The sequence below is a fragment of the Chiloscyllium plagiosum genome, unplaced genomic scaffold (genome assembly GCF_037043375.1).
Source record: "Chiloscyllium plagiosum isolate Xiang-an unplaced genomic scaffold, Cpla_swu_hap1 HiC_scaffold_36, whole genome shotgun sequence".
Taxonomy (NCBI): domain Eukaryota; kingdom Metazoa; phylum Chordata; class Chondrichthyes; order Orectolobiformes; family Hemiscylliidae; genus Chiloscyllium; species Chiloscyllium plagiosum.
This window is the reverse complement of record NW_028270174.1, coordinates 10,175,276-10,200,505: the sequence shown is the minus strand read 5'-3', so window position 1 is coordinate 10,200,505 and position 25,230 is coordinate 10,175,276. Positions and strand designations below refer to the sequence as shown.

Genomic DNA, 25,230 nt, shown 5'->3' with positions numbered 1-25,230 from the left:
TGAATAGTTTTTACATTTTGGTTTGGTACCTGTGACAATACTCTAATGTGATTGGCTATCTTTCCTGCTTGGTAACATTATGGGGAAGATGAAACCCATGCCACAGAGATTGCTAGATTTTTGTGGATCTTAGATCTGTAGATCTTAGATTCTTCGTGGCCAACCAAAAGTGCTGCTATTTTACTGCTGGAAGTAAAATCCTGACCAATGTCTTTCCTGTGTTGTCCATATTCTAAAAAAAAGAGAAAATAGAAGTAATTGAAATTGTTAAGCTTTGTCCAAAGTTATTATTTGGACATCATCAGTTGTACCAGCAGCTATCCTGCTTCAAGTAACCAAACTGTGATATAAACAAGTTCCTTCTCCATGTTTTTGTTTTGCTAAAGGTAAAGGCATCCTTCATGTCGAAAGAAGCTTGTTCTGACCACACACACAAGAGCTAGTAATGTCAGCTCTGAATTTTAATCGGTTTGTACCACAGTGTAATGGTAGTCCAGGGGTTATGGCACTAGACAATGTTGATGTTATGAGATGAAATTTCACTATTCGATTAATGTGGCCTCTTTGTGTGTTTGCAGTGGAAAATGCTTGTCAATGCAGGTGACCCAATCTGATCTACATGTAACTCCAGTGCCTTGCAACTTGGTTAACTTTTGATCTCTTAGGACATTGTATGCCAGTCATATAATTTTCTTACATTCCTCATCATCATTGCCATTGGTTAGCCCTTAATTTGATTGTAATATCCACACAGGGTCACAAACTTCTGTCATTGATGTTTGTGCAGCTGAGCTGAATGATTCTTAACCCATTACAAACATAAGTCAGGATGTTCAATGAGGTTGTGTTATCCAGCGTGTCGGGCACACAGATTGTCCATGAGGTGCAGCTGTATTGAAGTCGGTGACTGGCAAGAGCTTGCTACCAATTGCTGAGAATTCTAATCGGCTTGCCTGACAAGCTGCATCATATGTTGAGTCTCAATGTCATTATGATGAGGTCAAAAATCAAATGACAAATCAAATCAAATGAGGTTCAGTGACAGCAGGCAAGGAAAGGCACTCTGAGTTGCGTTGTACCTATGTCAATAACAAATTGGAAATAAAGCATGCTGTTCAGTGAGTAATGAGGAAGGTTGAGCACTGTGCAAAGTTTTCATTTGGGTGGTGTTGCCTTTACATTGAATTTATTTTGTACACTCCTCTACAGTTGCAGTACCTGAAATATCAGTCAGTTTATACATTGCTTAAGAACATTATAGCTTTTTCTTATGTTTATTAACAGCCATGAGAATGCTTTATATTCCTGCTGAAACAGTCTATTCTGCCCAACTGATCCCTGTTGGTATCTCCCATCAAGCCTCCTTCAGCTGTACTCCACCTTCACATTGTCTTCCTTTTCATATCTCAGATGATTATCTAGCTTTCCATTAAATGCATCTCTGCTGTTTTCCTCAATTACCCCATATGGTGCCAAGTTCCACACTTGCACCATTCTCTGGTAAAGAAATTTCTTTGGAATTACTGATTGGGATGGTCAGAGAGAAGCACTGTTGTAGATTGTTCAATCCTGCTTTCATAGATTTTTGTCCATTTTGGAGTTTTTGAACCTTTGCCTTCAAATAACCGACACAGAACCACAGAAGTGTTAGAGTGTATTAGGAGGCCATTCAGCCCATACTGCTTATTAAATGCACATCAGCAGCGAGTACCAATCTCTTCCTTTATCCCTGTACCTTTGCACAATATTTTTAACCAAATAATCACCCAATTCTCTCTTGAATGCCTTGTTTGCCTCCCTTGCAGTTTTCACCTCAGAGTGTGCAGCTGTTTTATTTAGCCACTCTACCAGTGGGCCAGTTGTAGTGGATACAGTTCAGCTTCCTCAGTGGGCCATCAATCGCAGGGACTTAGTATCATCAGTATAAAATTCAGTAAGTTGAAAACATTGGTTTGACTCCAGTGCCTTGCAATGTGGTTGACTTTAAATCCCTTAGGTCGACTTTGAATGCCAGTCTTATTACCCTTCCTTGTGTTCCCCATTTTATGGCGCTACTCCCTTAGTGGCCCAGTTATAGTGCATATATTTCAGCTTCCTTAATGGGCCTTCAATCACAAGGACTTGGTAACATTAGACTTAAATTCAGTAGTTGAAAACATTGGTGGTTTTTATGCACAAATTCACAGGGTTATCTGTTAAAAGTTCCTGAAGCATTGACTGTCATCTCCATTATGTTTAATTCAAGCTTGCATATCAAGGTGCTTATATCTGCCACAGCCTCATTAACTCACTGGCTGGGTTTATGTGTTGTCATCACCAATTAAACACAAGTGGCCAAATATTGATTGACTGTTTCATCAATCTAGTCATTAAAATTTGACACACAAAACATCGATATATTCAGGATGTTAATGGATAGGTAGTGATTAAATTGTTACTTGGCTTTCCACTGTGCAGTCATCAGTTAAACAATAAGATTGATCATAGAGTAATAAACAACAAAGTTATGACCAGCGGTAAATACATTATCCAGGTTAGGATGGGATGATCGGAGGATTGGAACTGAACACGAAAGACGATCTGTTTGATCATGTCTGTGTTGCCTGGAACTGATTGAAGGTTAATAATTTAAAGAGAAGTTCACAGATACTTATTCATGATCAAAAAGCATTAATGAAGATGTGACTTCGTTGCAAAGAGGATAGTGAATATCTCAGAGCAATTTCAAATATTGCCATCATCGTGGGGAAATGGGATAGTGGGGATGTTGATTCAGAGAGCTTTAGTGAGAAATAATGAGCATTTGGAAATGGTAGCTAAGCTACATCCAATCTGTCACCTGTAAACAGCCTCTATGTCCTAAAATTGGGTAATAGACCGAGATATCACTTTATTTACAACAGAGTCTGAGTTCTATATGGGAGTTTAATGTTTTATTTTGACCAGAAGTTACTTATGAGTGCAAGCATCTTTCCAAGTCAGTGTTTCACTTGCCTTTGCTTATGCTATCTGAGAAGGAGGTGACCAATTACTCTGTGATGATGTACTGCAGTTGGTGACCATGGCATTCAGTTGCAGCATTATTTTCTGAATTGTTTGAGAAGCTAAACAGGAAGTTGAATACACTTTGATTCTGAAACATGATTTTTATTTGAATGTCCTACTTGCCCAGAGAGGCTTGTGGACGTAAAACATTTTCTGCAGATAGCATTAGCGTCTTTGCAAAACTGCAGGAATACACAAAAGATCAGGTCGAGAGAATAAAATATTCTCTAAATTTGACAGTGGGAGGTGCATGGAGCAGGATGCTACAGTAACAAGGTTAATCTTTTTTTAAAAATGTCGTAGTTTGGTCTGATGAGAGTGGCATTATCTATTAATTAACTGAAGGGAGTGATCAATCTCAGCTGCTTTTTTCATTATCCTACATTGAAAATGTTGAGAAGTTTAAGATTGAAGTTAATTTGTTGGAGTAAAGCTCAATGGAGCTTCAAGTGAAGAAGGCTAAAGGAAGAGTAGTGATCACTACCTCAGGTCAGGTAGGGGATTGCAGGAGTCAAACCTCTGGGTATTAGAAGACATGGGTTTTGAATACACTATCAGTGGAGGCTGGGTGGATGGAGTGCCAATCAAGCAAACTACTTAGTCCTGGATGATGTTGAACTCTTGAGTGTTTTCAGAATTGCGCCCATTCAGGCAAGTGGAGAGTATTTTATCACACTCAGACTTGTGCCTATAGATGATGGATAGAATTTGGGGGTAGGAGACGAGGTATGTGCCATAGAATTCCCAAAACTTCTTTCCCGCTTTTGTGGGCACAGTATTTATATGGCTCGTCTAATTCGGATTCTGGGGAATTTCAGGATGCTGATAATGGACAATTCAGTGATGTTAGCATCATTGAATGTCAAGGGGTGATAGAAAAATTCTCACTTGTTGGAGATGGTCACTACCTGGTGTTACTTGCCACTTATCAGCTCAATCCTGGATATTGTCCAGGTCTCACTGCACAGGGATATGGACTGCCCCTGCATCTCAGGAGTGATGAATAGTGCTGAACACTAGCAAGCCCTTCCATTTCTGACCTTATCTTAATGGGAAGGTGAATGATGAAGATACTTGGTGTTATGAAATAACTCCATTGCTGGTACAGCTCAGTCACAAATCATCTCATTGAATGGTGTAACAGGCTTGAGAGGCTGAATGGTCTCCTCCTGTTCCCATGTTCCCCATCTGTTAAGCAGGTATAAACGTAAGTTGATAGATGGGGAAGATACTGGCCATAATGACACTGGACTAGAAATCCAGAGCCCAGACTTTGAGGGGGCAAGGGTTCAAATCCTATCATGGCCACTAGTGGATTTGAAATGCAGTGAATAAATCCAGAAAATTCACTTCAATTACCTTCAATCATTGTAAAACCCCAACTAGTTCATCCGTGTCCTTGAGGGATAAAAATCTACCATCCTTACCTGTTGTGACCTGTGTGTGATTCCAGATCCCCTGCAATGTGGTTGACTCTTAATTGCTCAGGGTCAGTTAGCAATGGATAATAAATGCTGACCTCACCAGCCGTGTCCATAAGCTCAGGAAAGAAAAATGACTTCCGACAGGTGGAACAGATAACTTATGAGGCTTTAGCCTTTTTTTTTGACAGTGATGACTGGGGTTTATATAAGGATAGCATGCAACCTAAGATGGATCAAAGTAAGTCATTTTAGGGATGAGCGAGTGAACTTTTGCGGTCACCACAATAGGAAGAAAAAATCTAACTACATCCGGTTTTGACTGATAAGCGCACTTTTCACAATCCCATGACAATTGAAAAGCAAACAGACTCCTCAAAACTCCATTGGTGAATCTTGACTGTTAGGTTTTCCTCATGTCCAATATTATTAAAGCTGGTAAATAAAACTTTCAAAGAAAATTTATGTTTGTCTGCCAGGTTGCTCCCAGTAATATTTTGGAGATTAGACTTTCTAGTTCCCAGAGTCATCAGGGCAATGCCAGAAAATTGGCAAACCAAAGCATGACTGTGGCAATTCTCCCATGACCTTTTTGGTGAATGGAACAAAGTTGGCTGTCATAACTTATCAAACAATAGAACACTACCCGACAGAGTGCACTTTGCAATTAAGACATTAGTTGTAATGGTTGTTTAGGGATATGCCTGAGGCTGTAAAACACTAGACTGATCAATAGTGCATCTGCTCCTTTTCTATCACATTCTTCAGTTGACTTACTCTTGAGTGACTGTATCAACAATACCAATAAAGATGCTGCTTTTTAGAACAGTTGTATGTAAGATTATACTTCATTAAGAATTGAATATGAGCCAGAGAAATGTTCACACATTTTGTTGGAGACTTGGGGAGGTGAGGGGGGAGTTATATTTCTGATAGCAGTACTTGTTCCATAAGCGTAACCAGCCCTTGAAGTCCAGCCCTACACCATTCTTTATTGTTGGTTTGTCTAATGTGGTCCAATAAGTATAGCTACCTGCCTTCTTGAAGTGGGCAGCTCAACCTAGAGCAGCATGGTGGCTCACTGGTTAGCGCTGCAGCTTCACAGTGCCAAGGACCCAGGTTCGTTTCTACTCTTGCGATGTTCTCCTTCGGTTTCCTCCCACAGTCCAGACATGTGCAGGTTATGTGGATTGGTCATGTTAAATTATCCATAGTGTCCAGGGATGCATAGACTAGGTGGGTTAGCCATGGGAAATGCAGAGTTACAAGTCTAGAGTAGGGTAGGGTGCAGATGTGTCTGGGTGGGATGGTCTTTGGAGGGTTGGTGTGGACTCTGGGCCAAATGGCCTGCTTTGAAACTGTAGAGATTCTATGATAACTGCCTCAGAGTTCACCCCTGGCCAAATCCCCAGAAGAGAGTCTGCATCGGCAGCTGTCCTAAAATATATGCCTACCTCTTATTCTACTGACCACTGCTGCTTCCCGTTCCATCAGCTGTTGGCCAGTGAAATTCTGCCTTACCACTGATCAGTCTGATGCCACCACTTGGGTTTGGAGTGACAGCAGATTTCCATTGTAGAGTGACACCAACAGCACAGCTTCAGTTCCCACATTGGCTGAGGTTACCACAAACGTCCCAGCTTCTCAGCCCTACCCCACACCAGAGGCATGTTTGCCTCAGGTTAAGTTCACCACCATTATTTCTGTAATGAGAGAGCAATCTGTGGTCCTCTGGGACTATGGCAGCTTTCTACCACTGCCCACTTCTTTGAACCATAATCATTGACTCCCTCTTGCAAGATCCTTTCCTCTAAAAGCCAATCCACTGTTTAAAAACTCGAGGTCAGCGTTTTAGGACAGAGCTGAGGAAACGTTCCTTTTTCCTAAGAGTTGTGCAACTTTGGAATTGTCTATTCAGAAGCTGAAGAAGTAGACAGATTCCATTGGGCAGGGGAATCAGTAGCGTTTGGGGATAGATGGGAATGTACAATTTGAATCATAAGCAGATCAGCTATGACCTGAAAGAAAAGCAAATTGCTGGAGAAACGGAGCAGGTCTAGCAGCATCTGTGAAGAGAAAACAAGAGTTAACGTTTTAAGTCCAGTGATCCTTCTTCAGAACTCAGCCATGATCTTATTGGAGTGGCCAAAGGACTGAATGGCCCACTTCTGCTCATAATTCGTGCATTTAAAAATTCACCAGCGTATTAGTGAAGCTTCTCTTTGTGGCTGACCTCACTCCATCGCATACTGTGATCAGAAACTAGTCTATGAATTATTTAGAAATTGTAGAACATAAACAGTCCATTCATTCATTCTAAGGAGATCATGCTACTCTTTACACAAGGCTCCATTCATCCTTCCTGATCTAAATACAGTTACTAAATCCAATAGTCCATTCTCCCTCAGCTGTTTATGCATCCTTCCCTTATGCATCCTCATCCTATACAGCTTAGATGCAGGAAGAATGTTCTTGATGGTGGGGTCATAGTTTAAGGATAAGGAATAACCCTTTTAGGACTCTGAGAAGGAGAAATTTCTTCACCCAGAGAGAGCTGACCCAGTGAAATACACTACTATAGAAAGTGGTTGAGACTAAAACATTGTGTTTTCGAGAAGAAGATGGGTGTAGCTCTTTTGGCGATAAGGATAAGGGGTCTATTTTTCTTTGTAAATGCATTTTGAGAAATACCTTTGGCTGTGGGCGGCCCTCGCTCCTTGTGAGATAAATGGATAGAATGATGTCAGTTTAGACATCGGGATGGGGTAAAGAGATGGGGGCATGTAGAGAAGGGACAGTTAACGAAACTGTGAGATTGGTGAGCATGGCAGAAAATATTTCTGGCTCCTAGTAAGGTTTGCTCAACAACAATTTGAAGAAAAACAATTTTGGGAGCCCAGAGGTTCAACCCATACTGTACCCAGTGTAAGCATATTTTGACCCATGGTCTTTAAGTGGATATTAGAACCCTCATGAACACATTTAAAGGAATCTTATAGCCAAACACCTGAAAACTTGTCCACGAAACCTTCGCAATGTGGCCAGTTCCTGCATAGATTGGACACCAGTTGCCCCAGTGCCAAATTGCTAACCTTTGTCCAAATGCTATACATCAGAAGTGGTGCAATGTGTAACAGTTTCCTTTTTTTAAAAAAAAACCTGTCTTCTGTGTGTGAATGCTCTCTGAAACAGAAATTCAAACTCGCATAGGGCAATAAGAGGTGGAGGAGGAGAATAGGAACTGCTGATAAATGGTGGAAGAGAAATGATTGAAGTGAAACACAATGGAATAAAAATAATCGATGTTATTTCTATTTTGTGGCAGTGTTTGCTGACCTTGGAAATGTTGAAGTTGTGTAGGTGGAATTATTGTGGTTAGATGATGTTGCCTGTCCTTTATTTCATCTGGACTTTTACCTGAGTACAACAGATGGACATATACCAAATCTGTGAGTCACGTCAATGATATGTGAAAGTTGTCATAGAAACAGTCGTTTTGGCTTAGTGCGACATTTACCTGTTCCGAGCGCTGTCTAGTTGCCTGATAACAAAATACCAAACTACATTTGCATTCTCCTGACACACCCATCTTTGGAGTTTCTTGGGCTTTTAGTCATCCTACCTCACTGGAGCTATAAAAATCTTGACAATGTCCAGCAGCAGAGAGGAAGGTGTTTGAAGACTGCTACCTAACTGAAGTAGAAATGTGAGATCCCCTGATAGTGTACTTCACTATAAAAACTGCATAAATTACAAGACAATGGAGTATATCTTAGTCTTTTGTGTACATTATGGTTCAATTAGATGTACTCTCAACTCTGAGCCGGAAGGTTGTGGGTTCAAATCGTGTCCCAGGACCTGAATACACAAATCCTGTCTAACACTCCACTGTAATATAAGGAGTTGCTACATATTTGCAAGTGCTGCCTCTCAGTTTGAAGTTAAACCAAGGCCCATTTACCCTCGCAGATGACTGAGAATGATCCTAATGCACTGCTTTAAAGTAAAACAAATTAATATCTTGGTGCTATATCACCCGCAGTCAACAGCACACACAATTCAAACACATTATTCTGTTATTAACGCATTGTTTATGGACTCCTGCTGTGCATAAATCAGGTATAATTTTTTTATCCATGGCTATAAGGTCTAAACTTCCAAAGTTACATTGTTGGCTGTAAGGCACTTTGGGATGTCCTCTCATCATGGAAGGCACCACATAAATGCAAGTTTTAAGTTTTGCAAAACTCAGATGCAGCTCATGTCCAAAATCTGCAACATCATCCTTCTTTTGAGACACAAATTCCTCCTATCCAGAGGTTAGCAGCTAACCCCATAACCTGCAGGGGTTCAGTAGAAGAAAATGCATTCATGAAAAATTGGGCGTTCAGCTTCATCTTTTTACACCTTCACTCCCTGCCCAACCTTCTCTCCAAGCCACCGCTGTTCTATTATGGGCATGGTTTCACACATAGGCAAGATCTGGTAAGGACCACAGATACTTTTCCCAAAAAGACATTAGTGAACCACGTGAAATTTTAATAGCAATTTCAGGGTGACCATTATTGAAATAGACTTTCAAATTCTGGATTTCCTGAAATTCGACTCCACCATGGGATTTTAATCCAGGTTCCTAGAGCAACACCATGGTCCGTCAGCATTACTAAGTCCAGTGATATTACCACTGATACTACCTCCAAAAGGCAGCATTTTCCAAATGTTGCATTATCGATATTTTCTAATCAACCTGTTCAGAGATAGAGTCATAGAGATGTACAGCATGGAAATCGACCCAGACCGTCCATGCCGACCAGATATCCCAACCCAATCTAGTCCCACTTGCCAGCACATGGCCCTTATCCCTCCAAACCCTTCCTATTCATATACCCATCCAAATGCCTCTTAAATGTTGCAATTGTACCAGTCTCTACCACTTCCTCTGGCAGCTCATTCCATACCCATACCACCCTCTGTGTGAAAAAGTTGCCCCTTAGGTCTCTTTTATATCTTTCCCCTCTCACCATAAACCTATGCCCTCTAGTTCTGGACGCCCTGGCCTCAGGGTCTTTGTCTAGACTTTGTCTATTTACCCTATCCATGCCCCTCATAATTTTGTAAACCTCTATAAGGTCACCCCTCAGCCTCCGACGCTCCAGGGAAAACAGCCCCAGCCTGTTCAGCCTCTCCCTGTAGCTCAAATCCTCTAACCCTGGCAACATCCTTGTAAATCTTTTCTGAATCCTTTCAAGTTTCACAACATCTTTGCGATAGGAAGGAGACCAGAATTGCAAGCAATATTCCAACAGTGTCCTAACCAATGTCCTGTACAGCTGCAACATGACCTCCCAACTCCTGTACTCAATACTCTGACCAATAAAGGAAAGCATACCAAACGCCTTCTTCACTATCCTATCTATCTGCGACTCCATTTTCAAGGAGCTACGAACCTGCACTCCAAGGTCTCTTTGTTCAGCAACACTCCCTAGTACCTTACCATTAAGTGTATAAGTCCTGCTCAGATTTGCTTTCCCAAAATGCAGCATTGTTGTGACTCATCTCTGGAACAGGGGATAGGAAACCCAAGCCTCCTGATTTAGAGATAGGGATGCTGCCACTCTGCCACAAAATGTTGCATTATATATCAAGCAGCACCAAAGAAAAACATCTTCTATCCATCGCCACCATAGAATCATGGAGGTCTACAGCAAGGAAAACACCTTCGGTCCATCAAGTCTGAGTTGGTCAAAAATAAATACCTGACCATCTTTATACCAATTACCAGCACTTGGCTTATAGTGTTGAATACCTTGGCATCGCAAGTGCACATCTAAATACTTCTGAAATGTTATGATGGTTTCTCCTCTACTTACAGTTTTTAATCGTAGTATCTCTCACATGCAATTCAACATTACCCATCACAAAGAATGAAGGAATTGCACGGCACACCTTTCCCCAGATCAGGAGTTTCAAGTATTTTATGGCCACTAAATTAATTTTTATAAGTAAAAATACAAGTCCCATTGTAATATAGAAAACATAGTAGTGTAATCCAATAAGCTCCCCCAATAGCATTGTTGGATGACGTGTTTTGTAGATGTTGATGGTGACATAAATATTTGTAGGGTATTAGGAATGGTTTTGATGGTGTTCCTTGAATTAGTTCCCCTCAGTCCTGATGAAGGATTTTTGCCTGAAACATCGATTCTCCTGCTCCTCAGATTCTGCCTGACGTGCTGTATGTTTCCAGCATCACACTCTCAACTTCCTTGAATTAGTAATGTAGAGCTGAGAGGGTGTAAGTGATCTTGGATGATATTTCATCTGAAAGATCGTACTCCGAAGAATGCTGCAGTCCTTTGGTACTGCACTGGTGTGTCTGTGTTTGATCAGGAAATCTGATTCCAAACAGGCTTCTTCTGGGGAGATCTATGTTATACAAAGCAGTCTGCAGGTGAAAGGATTAGCTGATATCATGAGATAACTGTCGCCCATCAGGATGTAAAGGGCATTGCTGTGTTCACCACTGATTTACGCAGACAGAACCACAATGTGTTTGCACTTTGTTATATTGCTTAAATTGGGAGGTAAATACAGAGTCAGGTGAGTCATTTCACTTTATGGTGGACTTGGGACCTCAAACTGAAATTCCCCCATCATTGATTTTACATTGAATTGTGCAACCCTGATTTGGCTGACCACTTTCCTGTTACCTAAATGGTTCAGATGCACTTATCTCTCCTGCTATTCATTGATTTTCGTTTCTGTTTCTGTCTTCAATGATTTATTATACAAGCTTTTGCTTTGTTTAGTATCTGATACTGGATTGACAAACTGATTGTGATGAGTGAGTTTACTGTGCAAAGGTCATGTCCAGATAGTTGTGTCAAGTAATACCAAAGCTTTACCAGATATCCATATATTTGGGAGACTGGGCTAAGGTGAATGTAAACCGTTCGTACAGATATACAGCATGGAAACAGACCTTTTGGTCCAACTCGTCCGGGCCGACCAAGTTTCCCAAACTAAACTAGTCCCATTTGCCCGCACTTGGCCTTTATCACACGAAACCTTTCCGATTCATGTACCTGTCCAAATATCTTTTCAATGTTGCACCTGTACCTGCATCTGCAACTTCCTCTGGCAATTCATTCCACATATGAACTACCCGCTGTGTGAAAAAGTTGGCCCTCAGTTTTCTTTTAAATCTTTCTGCTGTCATCTTAAAATTATGCTCTCTAGTTTTGAATACCCTAGGGAAAAGACCTTAGCTAATAATCTTATCTATGCCTCCAGTGATTTTATAAATCTCTATAAGGTCACCCCTCAACATCTTATGCTCCGGGGAAAAATGCCCCAGTCTGCCCTTATAACTCAAACCCTCCAGTCCTGGTAACATTCTTATAAATGTTTTCTGCACCCTTTCTAATTTAATAATATCCTTTCTTTAGCAGGGCAACCAGAACTGTATATAGTACTCCAAAAGTGGCATCACCAACATTCTGTGCAACCACAACATAAGGCTTCTAAAATGAATCACCTCACACTTATCCAGATCAAACTCCATCTGCCATTTCTCCTCCCAATTTTTCAACTGATTTATATACTGCTGTATTCTTTAACAAACTACCTTCCTGGCCCCAACTCCCACCAATTTTGTGTCATCTGCAAGCTTACTAATCAGACCATCAATATTTTCATCCAAATCATTTATATAAATGACAGAATAGAGTTCTCAGTTATGATCCTTGCAGAACACCACTAGTCTCAGACTTGACCTTGATGAGGGGAAGCTGTTTTATTGTGATTGTGATCCAGAATTTTTCACCTGAAAAGGCAGTTCAGTGTAATGTTGAATGACACAGGATAGAGAAAATTTTAAATTTTTGAATTAAAGAGGAACAAGTAGCAGGGCTATGTGGATAAATGTGGAGAAAGTGGGATTAATACCAAAGCCTTCTCATTGACCAAGAGCAGACACAGTGGGTCACATGGTCATCTTCTATCCTGGATCATTTTATAATATCTCAAAACCCACGCTTTTTATCACCAACCTTAGTTACTTAGTAGAATGATTGCAGTTGGGTAGAAGGCAGGCTATTTAAGTGCAACTCCAAATATATGAACACATAATTTAAACTATGTGGTTAAAGATGTATATTTTAGATGAGATGTAAAACCAGGAACCTGTCTTCACAGGACACAGAAGAAGCTATAGCACGAGTTGCAGAAGTGCAGTCATATAATCATTAATCTTTTGGTATCTTCACAATATTTTACATGATTTGCTGTCTTATCTGTGTTCTAATAGAGATCACTCTGCAAAGGAAATGTATTGTTTGTGCTTTATTGTGCATGTCTTAAGGATCTGAAAGAAGCCATATAAATGCATTATGGTTAGAGAGGTGCTGCACAGAGATGTCATTTATCAGGTGAAAGGTTAGAGTGAGGCGCAGTGTGAAAATCTTTGTTAATTGACTAAGAAGACTCCTTGTGAAATTCATGCTGAGCAGTTTAAAGCTTTTTCTTCAGCAGCTTGCCTTACCCCTGACCTTGCTTCAAATCAACATCGACCTTACTGATAAAAAGCAGCAGGAATAACTGGTAAATGATGCTATGTGCGGTATACATGCCAGTGCAATGCAGAGATGATACTACCTTGTTGAATGTACAACAGGTTTTAAAACCTGTTTTGAGAAATCTCAGCAATTGCAAAATGTCTGCACTCAAACTTACAGCTTCTTGTAGCTTCTATATTGTCTGATTGCTTTAGTTCCAAAATCTCACATAGCCTGAAACAATCAAGCAACAATCAGTTGTCAGGTTTGCATAATCAAGCACAGAACAATTGAACATGCAGAGGCAGCCTCTTATGTCATATTGACATTGTTCCTTCCTCTGGGCCAGGAGGCTCAGGTTCAAGTCATACCTGATCAAGAGGTGTGTTTAATACATTTGGATAGGAAGATTATAAAATATCTTGAGCACAGTAGAGGCAGACTCTCGTCTACAAAGTGTACCTAGTACCTTTGCGCGAAGAGGCCCTAGTTTGAATCCTGCATCACAACATTTCTGAACAGATTGATTAGAAACTATCTTGAACACTGCAGAGGGGAATTGTGGAGTTGGAAAATTTTGTGGTGCAGAAGGGAATGCTCCTCAGGTTAGTCACAGGACCTTATATGATCTGTGCTTTCAAAGCCTCAGAGAGGCTGATGCAGAGGTGGAGATTGGGGCAGAGTAGGGAAAGTGTGGGCCTGAATTCTATGTCCTCTGCCCATCTTTGATATTCTTCACCTCCTAAGCACTCACCTCAGTCTAATTTAAAGCAATTGAACAAAGTTACATAATTATTATGAAGCTATAACTCTTAAAACTGTGTTTTGTGGATAATCTGACTGTCTATTTATTCTCATCTCCATCGTCTATGGATTTATGTATGCATTTATCTATGTTTGCTTTCATGTTCAGTGTTGCCACTTAAACTGTTTGACTGCCAAAGCCAATTTGCTTGTATGCCTCTCTCAAATATGTTTTCTGTATTCACTCCCAATTTTCTGTGCACTGTGAGTAGGTATCAATCATGTTTGATCTTGTCTAAATTGGAAATTGTATAAATAATTCTTTTTTTCAGAAGATGACTGAATAAATATTGACCTCCACATCTTTCTTCCTTCTGGAAGCAATGCAAAGCATTGTGAAAGTTTTCCTTTCGATAACAGATAGTAATGTCCAATGCCGCACTCACTTTTATGCATGAGGCATGAAGCATTTTAAATACTTGGTGATTCATGTAATTTGCCTCAGACATCATCTTGCTGGTGCCCAGCGCTAGTGGATTTCACTGGATTCAGCTGGTAGATCTGCCAAGGTGTTGCCTTCAGATGTCTGAGCAATTTTCATATCTTATGGATTCTCAACAATGCTAGTGACTTGAAATTTCCTGTTGGTCTTTTGGAAGCACTTGGAGTGAAGAGTTTGGCTCTAAAGATGTTTGAAAAAAATCAAAATTATTTGGTGAATCAAAACCAAATATTTCTATTTTCTAAAAAAAAACCTCTAAATAATGGTGTTCTATTCTCTTTTTGAATACTATTAGTGAGTGTTATTTCTTTTAAGTAGACTGTTTATTAACTGGTCTGATGTTTTAGAAAGATGTCAGTTTGACCTGTGAGATCCATTTAGAAAAATGGTTTAATTTAAAGAAAACACTGCTCATGCCTTCTTTTCCTTTTGTTTTACTGTTTTCATTTTCTTTCTGCCTGTCACAATTAATGCTTGCATCCCTTGCTCGCAATTTGTTTTATCCACAGGGCACAGTGTACAGAAGTGCTCCTGTATCTTCTCGCAGGCAAATATGTGAGTTCTCACCTCTGCTCTGTGTTGTACTTATTGGCTGCATTCACTAAGCTGAAGCATGGCAAGTCCATTAAATTTTACTTGCACCAGTTTCAATCTGCAGTGTCTATTATAATGCTCCATTGTTAATTGGTTCAGCTCTTCTCACTGCTTGTTGCTTTGCAGTTTATCATCTGTAGCGCTTCGGGGAGTACATTGACACTTGCATTACGCATGGCAAAAAAGTTGGATAGGTTGTTTTGTCATCTTTGCTAACAGACTGCACTCTCAGAATGATAAAAAGGGGTCACAGAGTAAGGAAGAGTGTGTTGTCATCCTATCTCTCTCTGTCGCCCCCCCCCCCCACCCCCCGCCTTTTTAAAGTTTATTTTCATTTTTGTTTATAATGCCCTGCTGTTGCCTACTCCAAGTCTGAAAATAAGCTTGATCAACCCACCAGCTCTACATCTTAAAACCTATCTCTGAATTAACTTAGTTTGGTGACAGCAAGATTGTCGTGGGAAAATGTGGGTGAATTCCATTCTGGAGGCTTGAGCTCAAAATCCAGACTGATGCCTCCAGGGCGGGATTGCAGCACATTTACAAAGGCTGCAATCCCACACTTGGAGGCATCAGTCCACTGAGTCAATTAAATGACACCCTGACTGCTCTTTGAGATGAGTGTACGAGATTCCATGGCACTCTTCTGAAGAAGAATAGTAGAGTTCTCCCAAAGTCTCAACCATGTTATCTGGTCATTGTTGTTTTGTCATGGGAACCTCCTGTGCTCAAATTTTTAACATTACAGCAACATCAATGCAAAAAGAACTTAATTGACTGTGTCCTGAGAGGACCTGAGGAGATAATTTTGGCATCCCTGATGCTGCACATGTTCTTAAAGTGTATTTTTAAATTCAACAATAATTTATTGGTTGTTAGAGCTATAGCTTGTTTAAGGTGATTGTAGGAAATTTACAATTTTGTAATTGCTAAATTGCTAATCCTCTATTCACCAAATAAGGAAACGGAGGTAAAGGGGACAACACAGTCAGTCAGTGGTTCGTACTGTTACCTCACATCACCAGGAACCTGGGTTCAATTCCACCCTCAGGGACTGTCTGTGTGGAATTTGCACATTCTCCCCATGTCTGAGTGAATTTTCTATAGGTGCTCCGCTTTCCTCCCACAGTCCAAAGATGAGCGGATTAGGTGGCTTGGCCATGCTAAAATGCCCATTCTGTCCAGGAATATGTAGTTTAGGTGGGTCAGCCATGGAAAATACAGTGTTACAGGGTGAGGGTGAGTCTGGGTGGGATGTTCTTTGGAGGGTTGTGCGGACTCATGGACCAAATGGCCCGCTTTCACACTGCCGGGATTCTATGATTTGAGAAGTCAGACTGTCTTCCACAACTTTTTATTTATTTTTTCACATTCAATACAAATTCCTGTTGGCGCTTTCCCAGTCCTGACAAATTATTTTACGATGAAAAACCAGCCATTATAAAGAAGCTTCAGTGAGCATTAGCTTATCCCTTTTACCTTCTATGAAGTAGCCAAAATGATTGATGAGGGCTGAGTGGTAGACGTCGTTTACATGGACTTAAGTGAAGCCTTTGATAAGGTTCTGCATGGTGTACTTATTAATAAAGTTAAATTACATAGAAATCATGGTGCGCTTGCCAATTGAATACAAAAATTAGCTTTACGGTGGGGGACAGGGAATGGTGGTGGGGTGTTGTTTTCTGATGGAGACTTATGACTAGTGGTGTTCCACAGGGATAGCTCCCACGTCCACTTTTGTTTGTCTTTTATGTTAATGATATGAATGAGAGTACAGGAGGAACGGTTGATATGTTTGCAGCTGACACCAAAATTGGTGGTTTAGTGGACAGCGAAGAAGGTCGTCTAAGGTTACATAGAGATCTTACTCAATGGGCTAAGGAATGGCAGATGGAGTTTAATTTGGTAAGTGTGAGATATTGCACTTTGGTAATACAAATAAGGACAGGACTTATCCAATTTATCGTTGGGCCCTGGGTATTGTTGTAAAACAGAGAAATCTAAGGGTTCATATACAAAGTTCTTTGAAATTTGCGTCACAGGTAGATAGGGTGGTTAAGAAGGCATTTAGCACACTTGCCTTCATTGCTCAGACCTTTGAATATGGGAGTTGGGACATCATGTTGAGGTTTCACAGGATGTTAGTGAGGCCATTTCTGGAGTACTGTGTGTGGTTCTGGTCATCTTGTTATAGGAGGATGTTATTAAACTAGGGAGGGTTCAGAAATGATTTACCAGCATGTTGTCAGGAACTGAAAGTTTGAAATATAAAAGTAACATGGAAACACAGACTGTAGACTGAAAAGGCTGAGACTTTTTTCACTGGAACATAGGAGGTTAAGGGGTGACCTTATGGAGGTTTAAATAATCATGAGCATTGATAAGCTTAATGACAAGCGTCTTTTTCCTCGGGTGGGGCATTCAAAACTAGGAGGCATATTCTTAGGGTGAGAGGAGAAAGATTTAAAACGCACACGAGGGGCAACAATTTTACATAGAGTACGGAATATATATGAAATGAACTGTCAGAGGAAGTGGTGGATGCAGGTTCACTTACAACTTTTAAAAGACATTTGGATACATTCATGAATAGGGATATGCACCAAACGCAGGCATATTGGACTGGTTTAGTTTGGGAACATGTTTGACATAGACTAATTGGACTGAAGAGTCTGGTTCCATGCTGTATGACTATGATTCTAGAGACTATCTTGATTTAGTTTTTAAAGGTCTGTTTACAATATTGTCAATAATATACTTAGTAATACAGTCCAATGTGTCTGAATGCTCTAGCTTACTGACAGGTCTTGATTAAATACAAGGGATATTCCAACATCCATGAAGTTATAGTGTTTTAATACCAAAATACAAAATTGCTTTTTCACTGGCAAATATTACATTCTAGATGACCAAACAGTTGGGGGCAGTGTCAATGTTCTGTTGCTTTTAATGGAGAACAGTCGTGTTTGAACTGTCAGCTATGTCTCAGTTGGTATTACCCATCTATCAGTATCACCAGGGTTGTAGGTTCAAGATCCACTACAGACTTTGAGCACAAAAAGCAGGCTGAAATTGCGCAGTTGAGGGAATACTGCACTGTCACTGGATACTTTTCATCAGAGAAGTTAAATTGAGGACCTGTTTACCCTGTCAGGTATATTGGAAAGATCCCACCAGGTTGTTTTCCAAGATGTGTAGGCAAGGTATCCTTGGTACCCTTGAAAACATTAATCCCGAGACCAATATTATAGGAAAAAAAGTTACTTGGTCATTACCATATTGCTATGTTTACGGACTTCCAGTCCAAAAATAGGCTGTCACATTTCCTATGTTATAGCAATGACTGTACTTCATTGGCTGTGAAGGGCATTGGGTCATCCTGAGTTCTTGAAGAATGTTATATAAGAGCAAGCTGTTGCTGAAAAAGTATGATCAATTCACCAAACAAAGTGAATTGAAAAGTCACTGGTGTGACAAAACTGCCTTGTTTAAAGCTATGTTTGTACAAGATTTTCATTATTTTTACATCTTATGTCAAAGCAGCTGGTCTCTTCTTTCCAGGGTGAAAAGGTTATTTGTCTAAGTATTCAGTCTAAGTTGGCTACATTATTCAAACTCTGAAGTCTGAATCATAAGCTCATTAGTTCATGCCGGACTGCAGACTCTGACCATGTGATCTTGAATAAAATTTCACTATAGGATAGAGTGACAACTACACCATCAGAATGATTTCAGTTCAAAACTTTCAAGCATGGTTAACAATATCAAAACATCATTTGTTCAAAGAAGATACAGGAATTCTTTCCTCAAATGACACATATTAAAATAGTTTATTAAAACTGGTTTCAAAAAATAAACTTTTTATCACCTTCCCAAGGGCAATTAGAGATGGGCAATATATTTCTGACCTTGCCATGAATGAATAAATGATTGATCATTCTTACATTTACTCCTCTTAGAACCTTTCCATATGCAAGTTGCCTACCATCTTTTCCAGAACAGCAATGCTTACACTTCTAAAGTAACACATTGATGCTGTTGAGCTGAGATAAGGCATCACATAAATGCAGTTTGTCCCTTCATACTCTCTAATCCATGATTTAGGAATGTTTTCTTTACATTGTAAACTCTGCATTCATATTCCTTCAATTAAAAGTATTCTCGATTTTGTTCTTCTACAGAAGAGTGTCTTATTGAACATGATGGAATTGTTTTAGAATTGTGTTCACACAAGAATCTTGGAGTCCAAAGACCATTTAACCTTTTGTTTCTTCCATTGAAAAGAAATTCTAACAACTATCCCCTGTGAGAACATCCAACACTATCTTAGCTAATTCAGGGCTCTGGAAGTTTATTCTACAAATTGACAACTCTTTATATGAAGCAAAACTTCCTGATATCCATCCTACAATTATTTTTCTCTGTTGTAGAAGGGTTTAAAATTGATAAAGAGGTGGCATTGGAAATGCTGTCTGGGATTAGGTGATCTTCATCCAAGAATACAGAGGGAATGGAGAGTGAAAACTTTGGAGATACCAGGAATAGCTTTCAGTCTTCCTTAATTCAGGGTGGTGTCAAAGGACTGAAGAATTGCAAATGTTTCATCTTTTTCCAAAAAGAACTGTAATAATCTAGCAACTAAAAACCAGACAGTTTAACTTCAACAGTGGGGAAACTTCTGGAAACAATTAGTTAGGGCAAAGTTAATAGACAAGTGAGCAAATTCAGATTAATTAAGGAAGCTAACATGCATTTCTTAACCAACTCGCCAACGTTTTTGAATTAAGTGAGTAAAAGCGGATTGATGAGAGCAAAGCTGTTGATGTGGTATATGTGGACTTCTAAATGACTTCCAATACAATACTGCACGACAGGCTTCTGAGGAAATTTGTAGGTCATGGAATAAAAGCAACAATATCAACATGGATACAAAATTGGCTGAGGGATAAGAAACAGAGACTAACAATTAATGAATGATTTTTTTGGGCTGCAGTTAGATTTGCAATGGAGTTTCTGAGGGGTCTGTGTTGGGAATCTTGATTTTTCCTGCTGCGTATTTATATCTAGACTGGAGGTACAGGGAATAATGCCAAAATCTGTGGGATTATGCAAAATTCAGAAGCATTGTAAACAATGAGGAGGACAGTGCAGAATATCAAAAGGATATTGTGACATGGATAGAGAGGTGGCAAATGAAGTTCAGTTTAGATAGTGTGAAGTGATACATTTGGTTGGACGAACATGGAGAGATAAAGTGGAATAAAGATACTCCTGTAAAGTGCAACACAGGGACCCAGATATATATGTGCATTAGTATCTAAAAGTGGCAGGACACGTGGAGAGAGCAGTTAATAAAGGCAAACAGTAATCTAAGCTTTAATAATAAAGATATAGTGTGCAAGATCAAGCAAATGATTTTGAACTTATAAGACATTAATTCATCCTGAGGCACAGTATAGTGTACGATCTTGCATGCTTCATTTTGGGTAGGATGTAAAGGCATCGGAGACCGTGCATAAGAACTTACTAGAAAGGCCACTTGCCACTTAGTTCCTTGATAAATTGTGTTTGCTATCTACAACTCGAATTTCTTATCAACTGAGTCTTTATCTGAATCTTTACAGCTCTGTGCTTAATTAATAGCATCTTGTGTGGCAGTAGTTTAAAATCTTTGAAAGGAGGATTGCACTACATTGCTTGGCAGTTGCCAATTAGTTTGTGATGTATATAATAAGATAAAGGTGGTTGCTGTAATCTTCTGCTGAAGTTATGACCATTTCTGTTGTCTTTTTTTTTAATGGTACAGACTATGTTCAAGTTTATGAATGACAGTTGACCATTACATGGAATGTAACTAAGACTAATGAATCTCCACCACTGTGATGCGTCTGCACTCTTTTGGAATATGGACACCATATTCGTCTTCTGGTGTCCATTGATTCTCTTATGAGTGTGAGGAACTCCTAAACCTCTTTGCCTGGCAGTTAGAGAAGTCTTGGATAAATAATATCCACCTACAAGGATCTATTTGCTTTGAGTCCAGTTAGCCTATCTAGAACTTCCATTCTGTTTAGATTTTGGTAGGCTATAACCACTTGCTGAAGAGTCAAGAACTAAAGAGACATAATTTCAAGGTAAGGAACTGCCAATTTAGGTTTGACGCAAGGAGAAATTTCCTCATGTAAAGAACTGTGATTCTTTAGGATTCTCTCCCCAGTGGGCCATGGAATCTCAGCTGAGTATGTTTAATACTGGGGAGGATTTTCCTAATTAAGAGATATGGAGATTGAAGTGGTGTGAAGGTCACGGATCAGTTATCATCTTATTAAATGGTGGAGTAGGCTCTGGGGCCCCTCCAGCCCATTCCTGCTCCTTTTTTAATGTTCTTGGAAGTAGTAATTTGAATTGCTCACTCTTCACAGATGACCTTTACAGGGAAAACTACAATACGTTCTTTATATTAAAAAAAGTGTAGAGGGCTGAAAAAGATGAAATTTATTTCAGCAGTGTGCAAAATAATATTTTGTTCTTTCAAGCGATGTTCCACAGGCTTTATTTCAAGTCTCCAGGTTACCTATTGGCAACAGTGCTTGACTGCAGTATTTCAGGCATAAATAATTGAAGTGGATGGTAGCAATAAGAGATGGCTCTGACAATGTGACACAAAACAATGGAAGGTTTGAGTTATAAAAAAAGGCTGGATAGGCTGGGGCATAGAGACTGAGAGGTGACCTTCTAGAAGTCGATAAAATCATGAGGGGTATATATAGGTAGGGTTAATGGTAGGTGCCTTTTCCCTAGGATGGGGGATTACAAAACTAGTGGACGCTAGTGATTTTTAAGGTGAGAGGAGAAGATTATAAAAAAAGACATGAGAAACAAATTTTTTACCCAGAAGGTGCTTCGTGTGTGGAATGAACTTCCTGAGGGAGTGGTGATGTTAGCATAATTACAACATTTAAAAGATATTTGGAACAGTTAATGAATAGGAAAGATTTGAAGAGATGTGGAGAGGAGCAGGCAGGTGGGACTAGTTTAGTTTGGGATTATGTTCGGCATGGACTGGTTGGACCAAAAGGATTGTGTCTGTGCTTCATGATTCTATGACTGTATGAATACTGTGCTCAATTTTCCATCGAAAAGAAATATTTGGCATTCTTTTAATTAGAAAATCAGTGCATCATTTCAATTATAAGACATTACATTGAAGTGATGTATTCATGTATTTGAAATGAGATCTTAACTGGCCTTCTGTTAATTCTTGAATTCATCCAAAACTATTTATGATTGGTATTGAAGATGTATGTGTAATATTTAGACATGCCAACGGAAAATATATTCCCGGTGTATTCATGCCGACCATGTGTTGTCAATAAATGTATAATTATTTTGCTACAGGTCCTTGGATTTCTTCTCTGCCAACGTGGCCCACTGAGATTAAAAATAATCTTTAAATTTAGATAGAACAATTCACAACCAAGGATAGCTCAAAGTACTTCACAGGAAATTAAGTACTTTTGAAGTAACCACTGGTATTGCAGAAAATGCCATGGCCAATTTGTGCACAGAAAGCGGTCACAAATAGCAATGTGATAATCACCAGAATTAAACTGCTTTTGTAATCTGATTTAGCAAAAAAATGTTGGCCAGGAGAAGAAATTCTCTGCTCTTCCATAAATAAAGACCATCGAGGCCATGTCTGGAAGGCTGATATAGCCTCAAGTTTTTAAATCTCATCCAAAAAACAGCAGCTCCATCAACACAGCATTCCATACTCCCTCAAAACTACACAAGAATGTCAGCTTTGATTTTGCATTCAGTTCCTGGAGTGATTTAGGACAAGAGTGCTGCCCTTGGAGCAGATGCCGGAATCCTCGAAGCCATGAAGCAGTGTCTTTCATTTGGGACCAAGTGTGATTAATTTGCTCAACACTCCAGATTGTTTGGTTGAAATCCAAGGATGTGTAAAATTCCATTGAAAATCTTTCTCATACTTGCACTTACATTTTCTTACTACTGGAAGATGCACTTACTTGGGATTGTGCCAAAGTAAGTGTATGCAGCCATGCAATCATTGGACTTTGGATGTCTGAAACACTTGAATAAACTCCCATATACATCCTGAAGGCTGCGTTCAATTTCAGGAACAGGACAGTTTATAGTAAATTAGCTCTTGTTACAAGTTTGTCTTTTAGCTTGGCCTATTTCAAGATATCAAACTGGAATTATGTTTTTCAGTTGGCAAGTTATAGTTCATCATTTCATAGATGATAGATGATGTGATCTGCTCCTTGATCCTTGAAATGTTCAGCTTCCCTGTCGCAGTGAGAGAAGGAATGCTGTACTTGGCTGGAAGTTTAAGTGCTGCTAAGGCCCGGTGGGTTTAATCTTGTCATCTAAAACCAGGTACTCGTTGCCCACTCAAATTCAAGAGGCTACACTTTATTTATTATCTGTTAAGTGTCGTTAGCTGCAAAGTCACCAAATGACACAAGCTTTTGTAGAATAGTCAAAATCTGCACATATTAAATCATCTCTCACCCTCCCCCAGTTTCGAGAAGGCTGAGCATGTGCTCTCATCTTCCCCCAACTTGTTTCACATCAGAGCTCATGAATTGGGGACCTTTTCCACAGCTAAATCATTGAGATTCTCTCAGCTCTGTGCAGCCCTTTCCCAGGGCACTACTTTGCTGTTTTTTTTTAAGTTATGGAGGTTCTTCAGTATTTAAGCACCAACTGCTGAAACATCAAATTGAATGCTTACCAAATCCTCTCATACTTATACTGCAGCCTTATTTGATAATTCAGACTTGACTGCCTGTGTAGTTTTATCATTTAGCTCATTTATTTTCTTCCGGTTATACATAACAGCATCTGCAAGAAACATGATTTGGAGATGCCAGTACAAAGTTAAAAATCACACAACACCAGGTTGTAGTTCAACAGGTTTATTTGGAAGCACGAGCTTTCAGAGTGCTGCTCCTTCTTCAGGTGTTTCTGCGAAAGCTCGTGCTTCCAAATAAACCTGTTGAACTATAACTTGGCATTGTGTGAGCGTCGGAGGCAAAGGGATGACCTTATAGAGGTTTACAAAATTATGAGGGGCATGGATAGGGTAAATAGACAAACTCTTTTCCCTGGGGTCGGGGAGTCCAGAATTAGAGGGCATAGGTTTAGGGTGAGAGGGGAAAGATATAAAAGAGACCTACAGGGCAACTTTTTCACACAAAGGGTGGTACGCGTATGGAATGAGCTGCCAGAGGAAGTGGTGGAGGCTGGTACAATTGCAACATTTAAGAGGCATTTGGATGGGTATATGAATAGGAAGGGTTTGGGGGGATATGGGCCGGGTGCTGGCAAGTGGGACTATATTGGGTTGGGATATTTGGTCGGCATGGACAAGTTGGACCGAAGGGTCTGGTTCCATGCTGTACATCTCTATGACTCTATATCATTGTGTGTGACTGGCTTTGGTGTTCCTATTGAAGGGCTTTGGAACATTTTATTGCATTGAAGTTGCTATGCAAATACAATTGTATAAGAACATAAACCCATCTGTATGCATAATTCTCTTTCACTGGCATTCCCTCAACTTATTCTCAACCTGCCTGTCATCCAAGTATTGAATGAGTTTCAGAAAGAAAAATACCACAATTATGGATTGAAGTTGAGACAAATTATTTGTGATAGATCTGAAATAAATCATGTACACCTCAATTCACACAGTGCAATGGAAACAGTCTTGGTGATAACCTCATTAAGATTCAGGTGTAGAATGGCTTACCAATGTCAAATTAATTCACACTCAATTGGGAGTACCCTGAACATGCTGTGTATGATAGGTCACAAAATTAGACATTTTAGTGTCTGATGCTGTTAAACTTTGATTTAATATATAGGAAGAAAATGTTTCCACTGGCAGGAGGCTCAATAACCAGAGGACACAGATGTAAAGTAGTTGGCCAAGAGCCAGAGGGAGGATGAGGAGAGAAAAGTTTTATACAGTGAATTGTTAAGAACTGTCTGAAAGGGTGCTGGTTGCTGATAACATTAACTTTCAAATGGGAATAGAATAAATAATTGAAGGGCAAATATTAAAGTCTGTGACAAAAAGAGCAAAGGAGCAAGACTAATTGGATAGCTCTTTTAAGGATCTGGTACAGAAACCGTGGACAAAATGGCCTCTTGTGCGGTTTAATTCTATTGTGCCTTGATGTTAACATTGCATTATATTATCTGCAGATAGGTATATAGAAAATAGCTTTAAGCACTATTCTGATTACGTTAGAGCAAAGCATTTATGTGTGTAAATATGGTGAAGAGTGGCTGCCTTTAGGTTTAACAAGCATTATTATTATACAAGAAAGTA

General features: G+C 39.6%; 1 protein-coding gene across 9 annotated transcripts in view; it reads left to right on the top strand.

Annotated features, from left to right (window-relative positions):
- ccser1 (coiled-coil serine-rich protein 1) overlaps positions 1 to 25,230 on the top strand; it is a 1,301,473-nt gene that overhangs the window by 1,054,249 nt on the left and 221,994 nt on the right. Inside the window, exon 10 of one of the 9 annotated variants that reach the window (XM_087979950.1) lies at positions 14,777 to 14,822. The exons of the other annotated variants lie outside the window; for them this stretch is intronic. Within the exon in view, the coding sequence (XP_087836076.1) occupies positions 14,777 to 14,822 (46 nt within the window). The remainder of the gene's footprint in view (positions 1 to 14,776; positions 14,823 to 25,230) is intronic. 9 annotated transcript variants of the gene reach the window in all.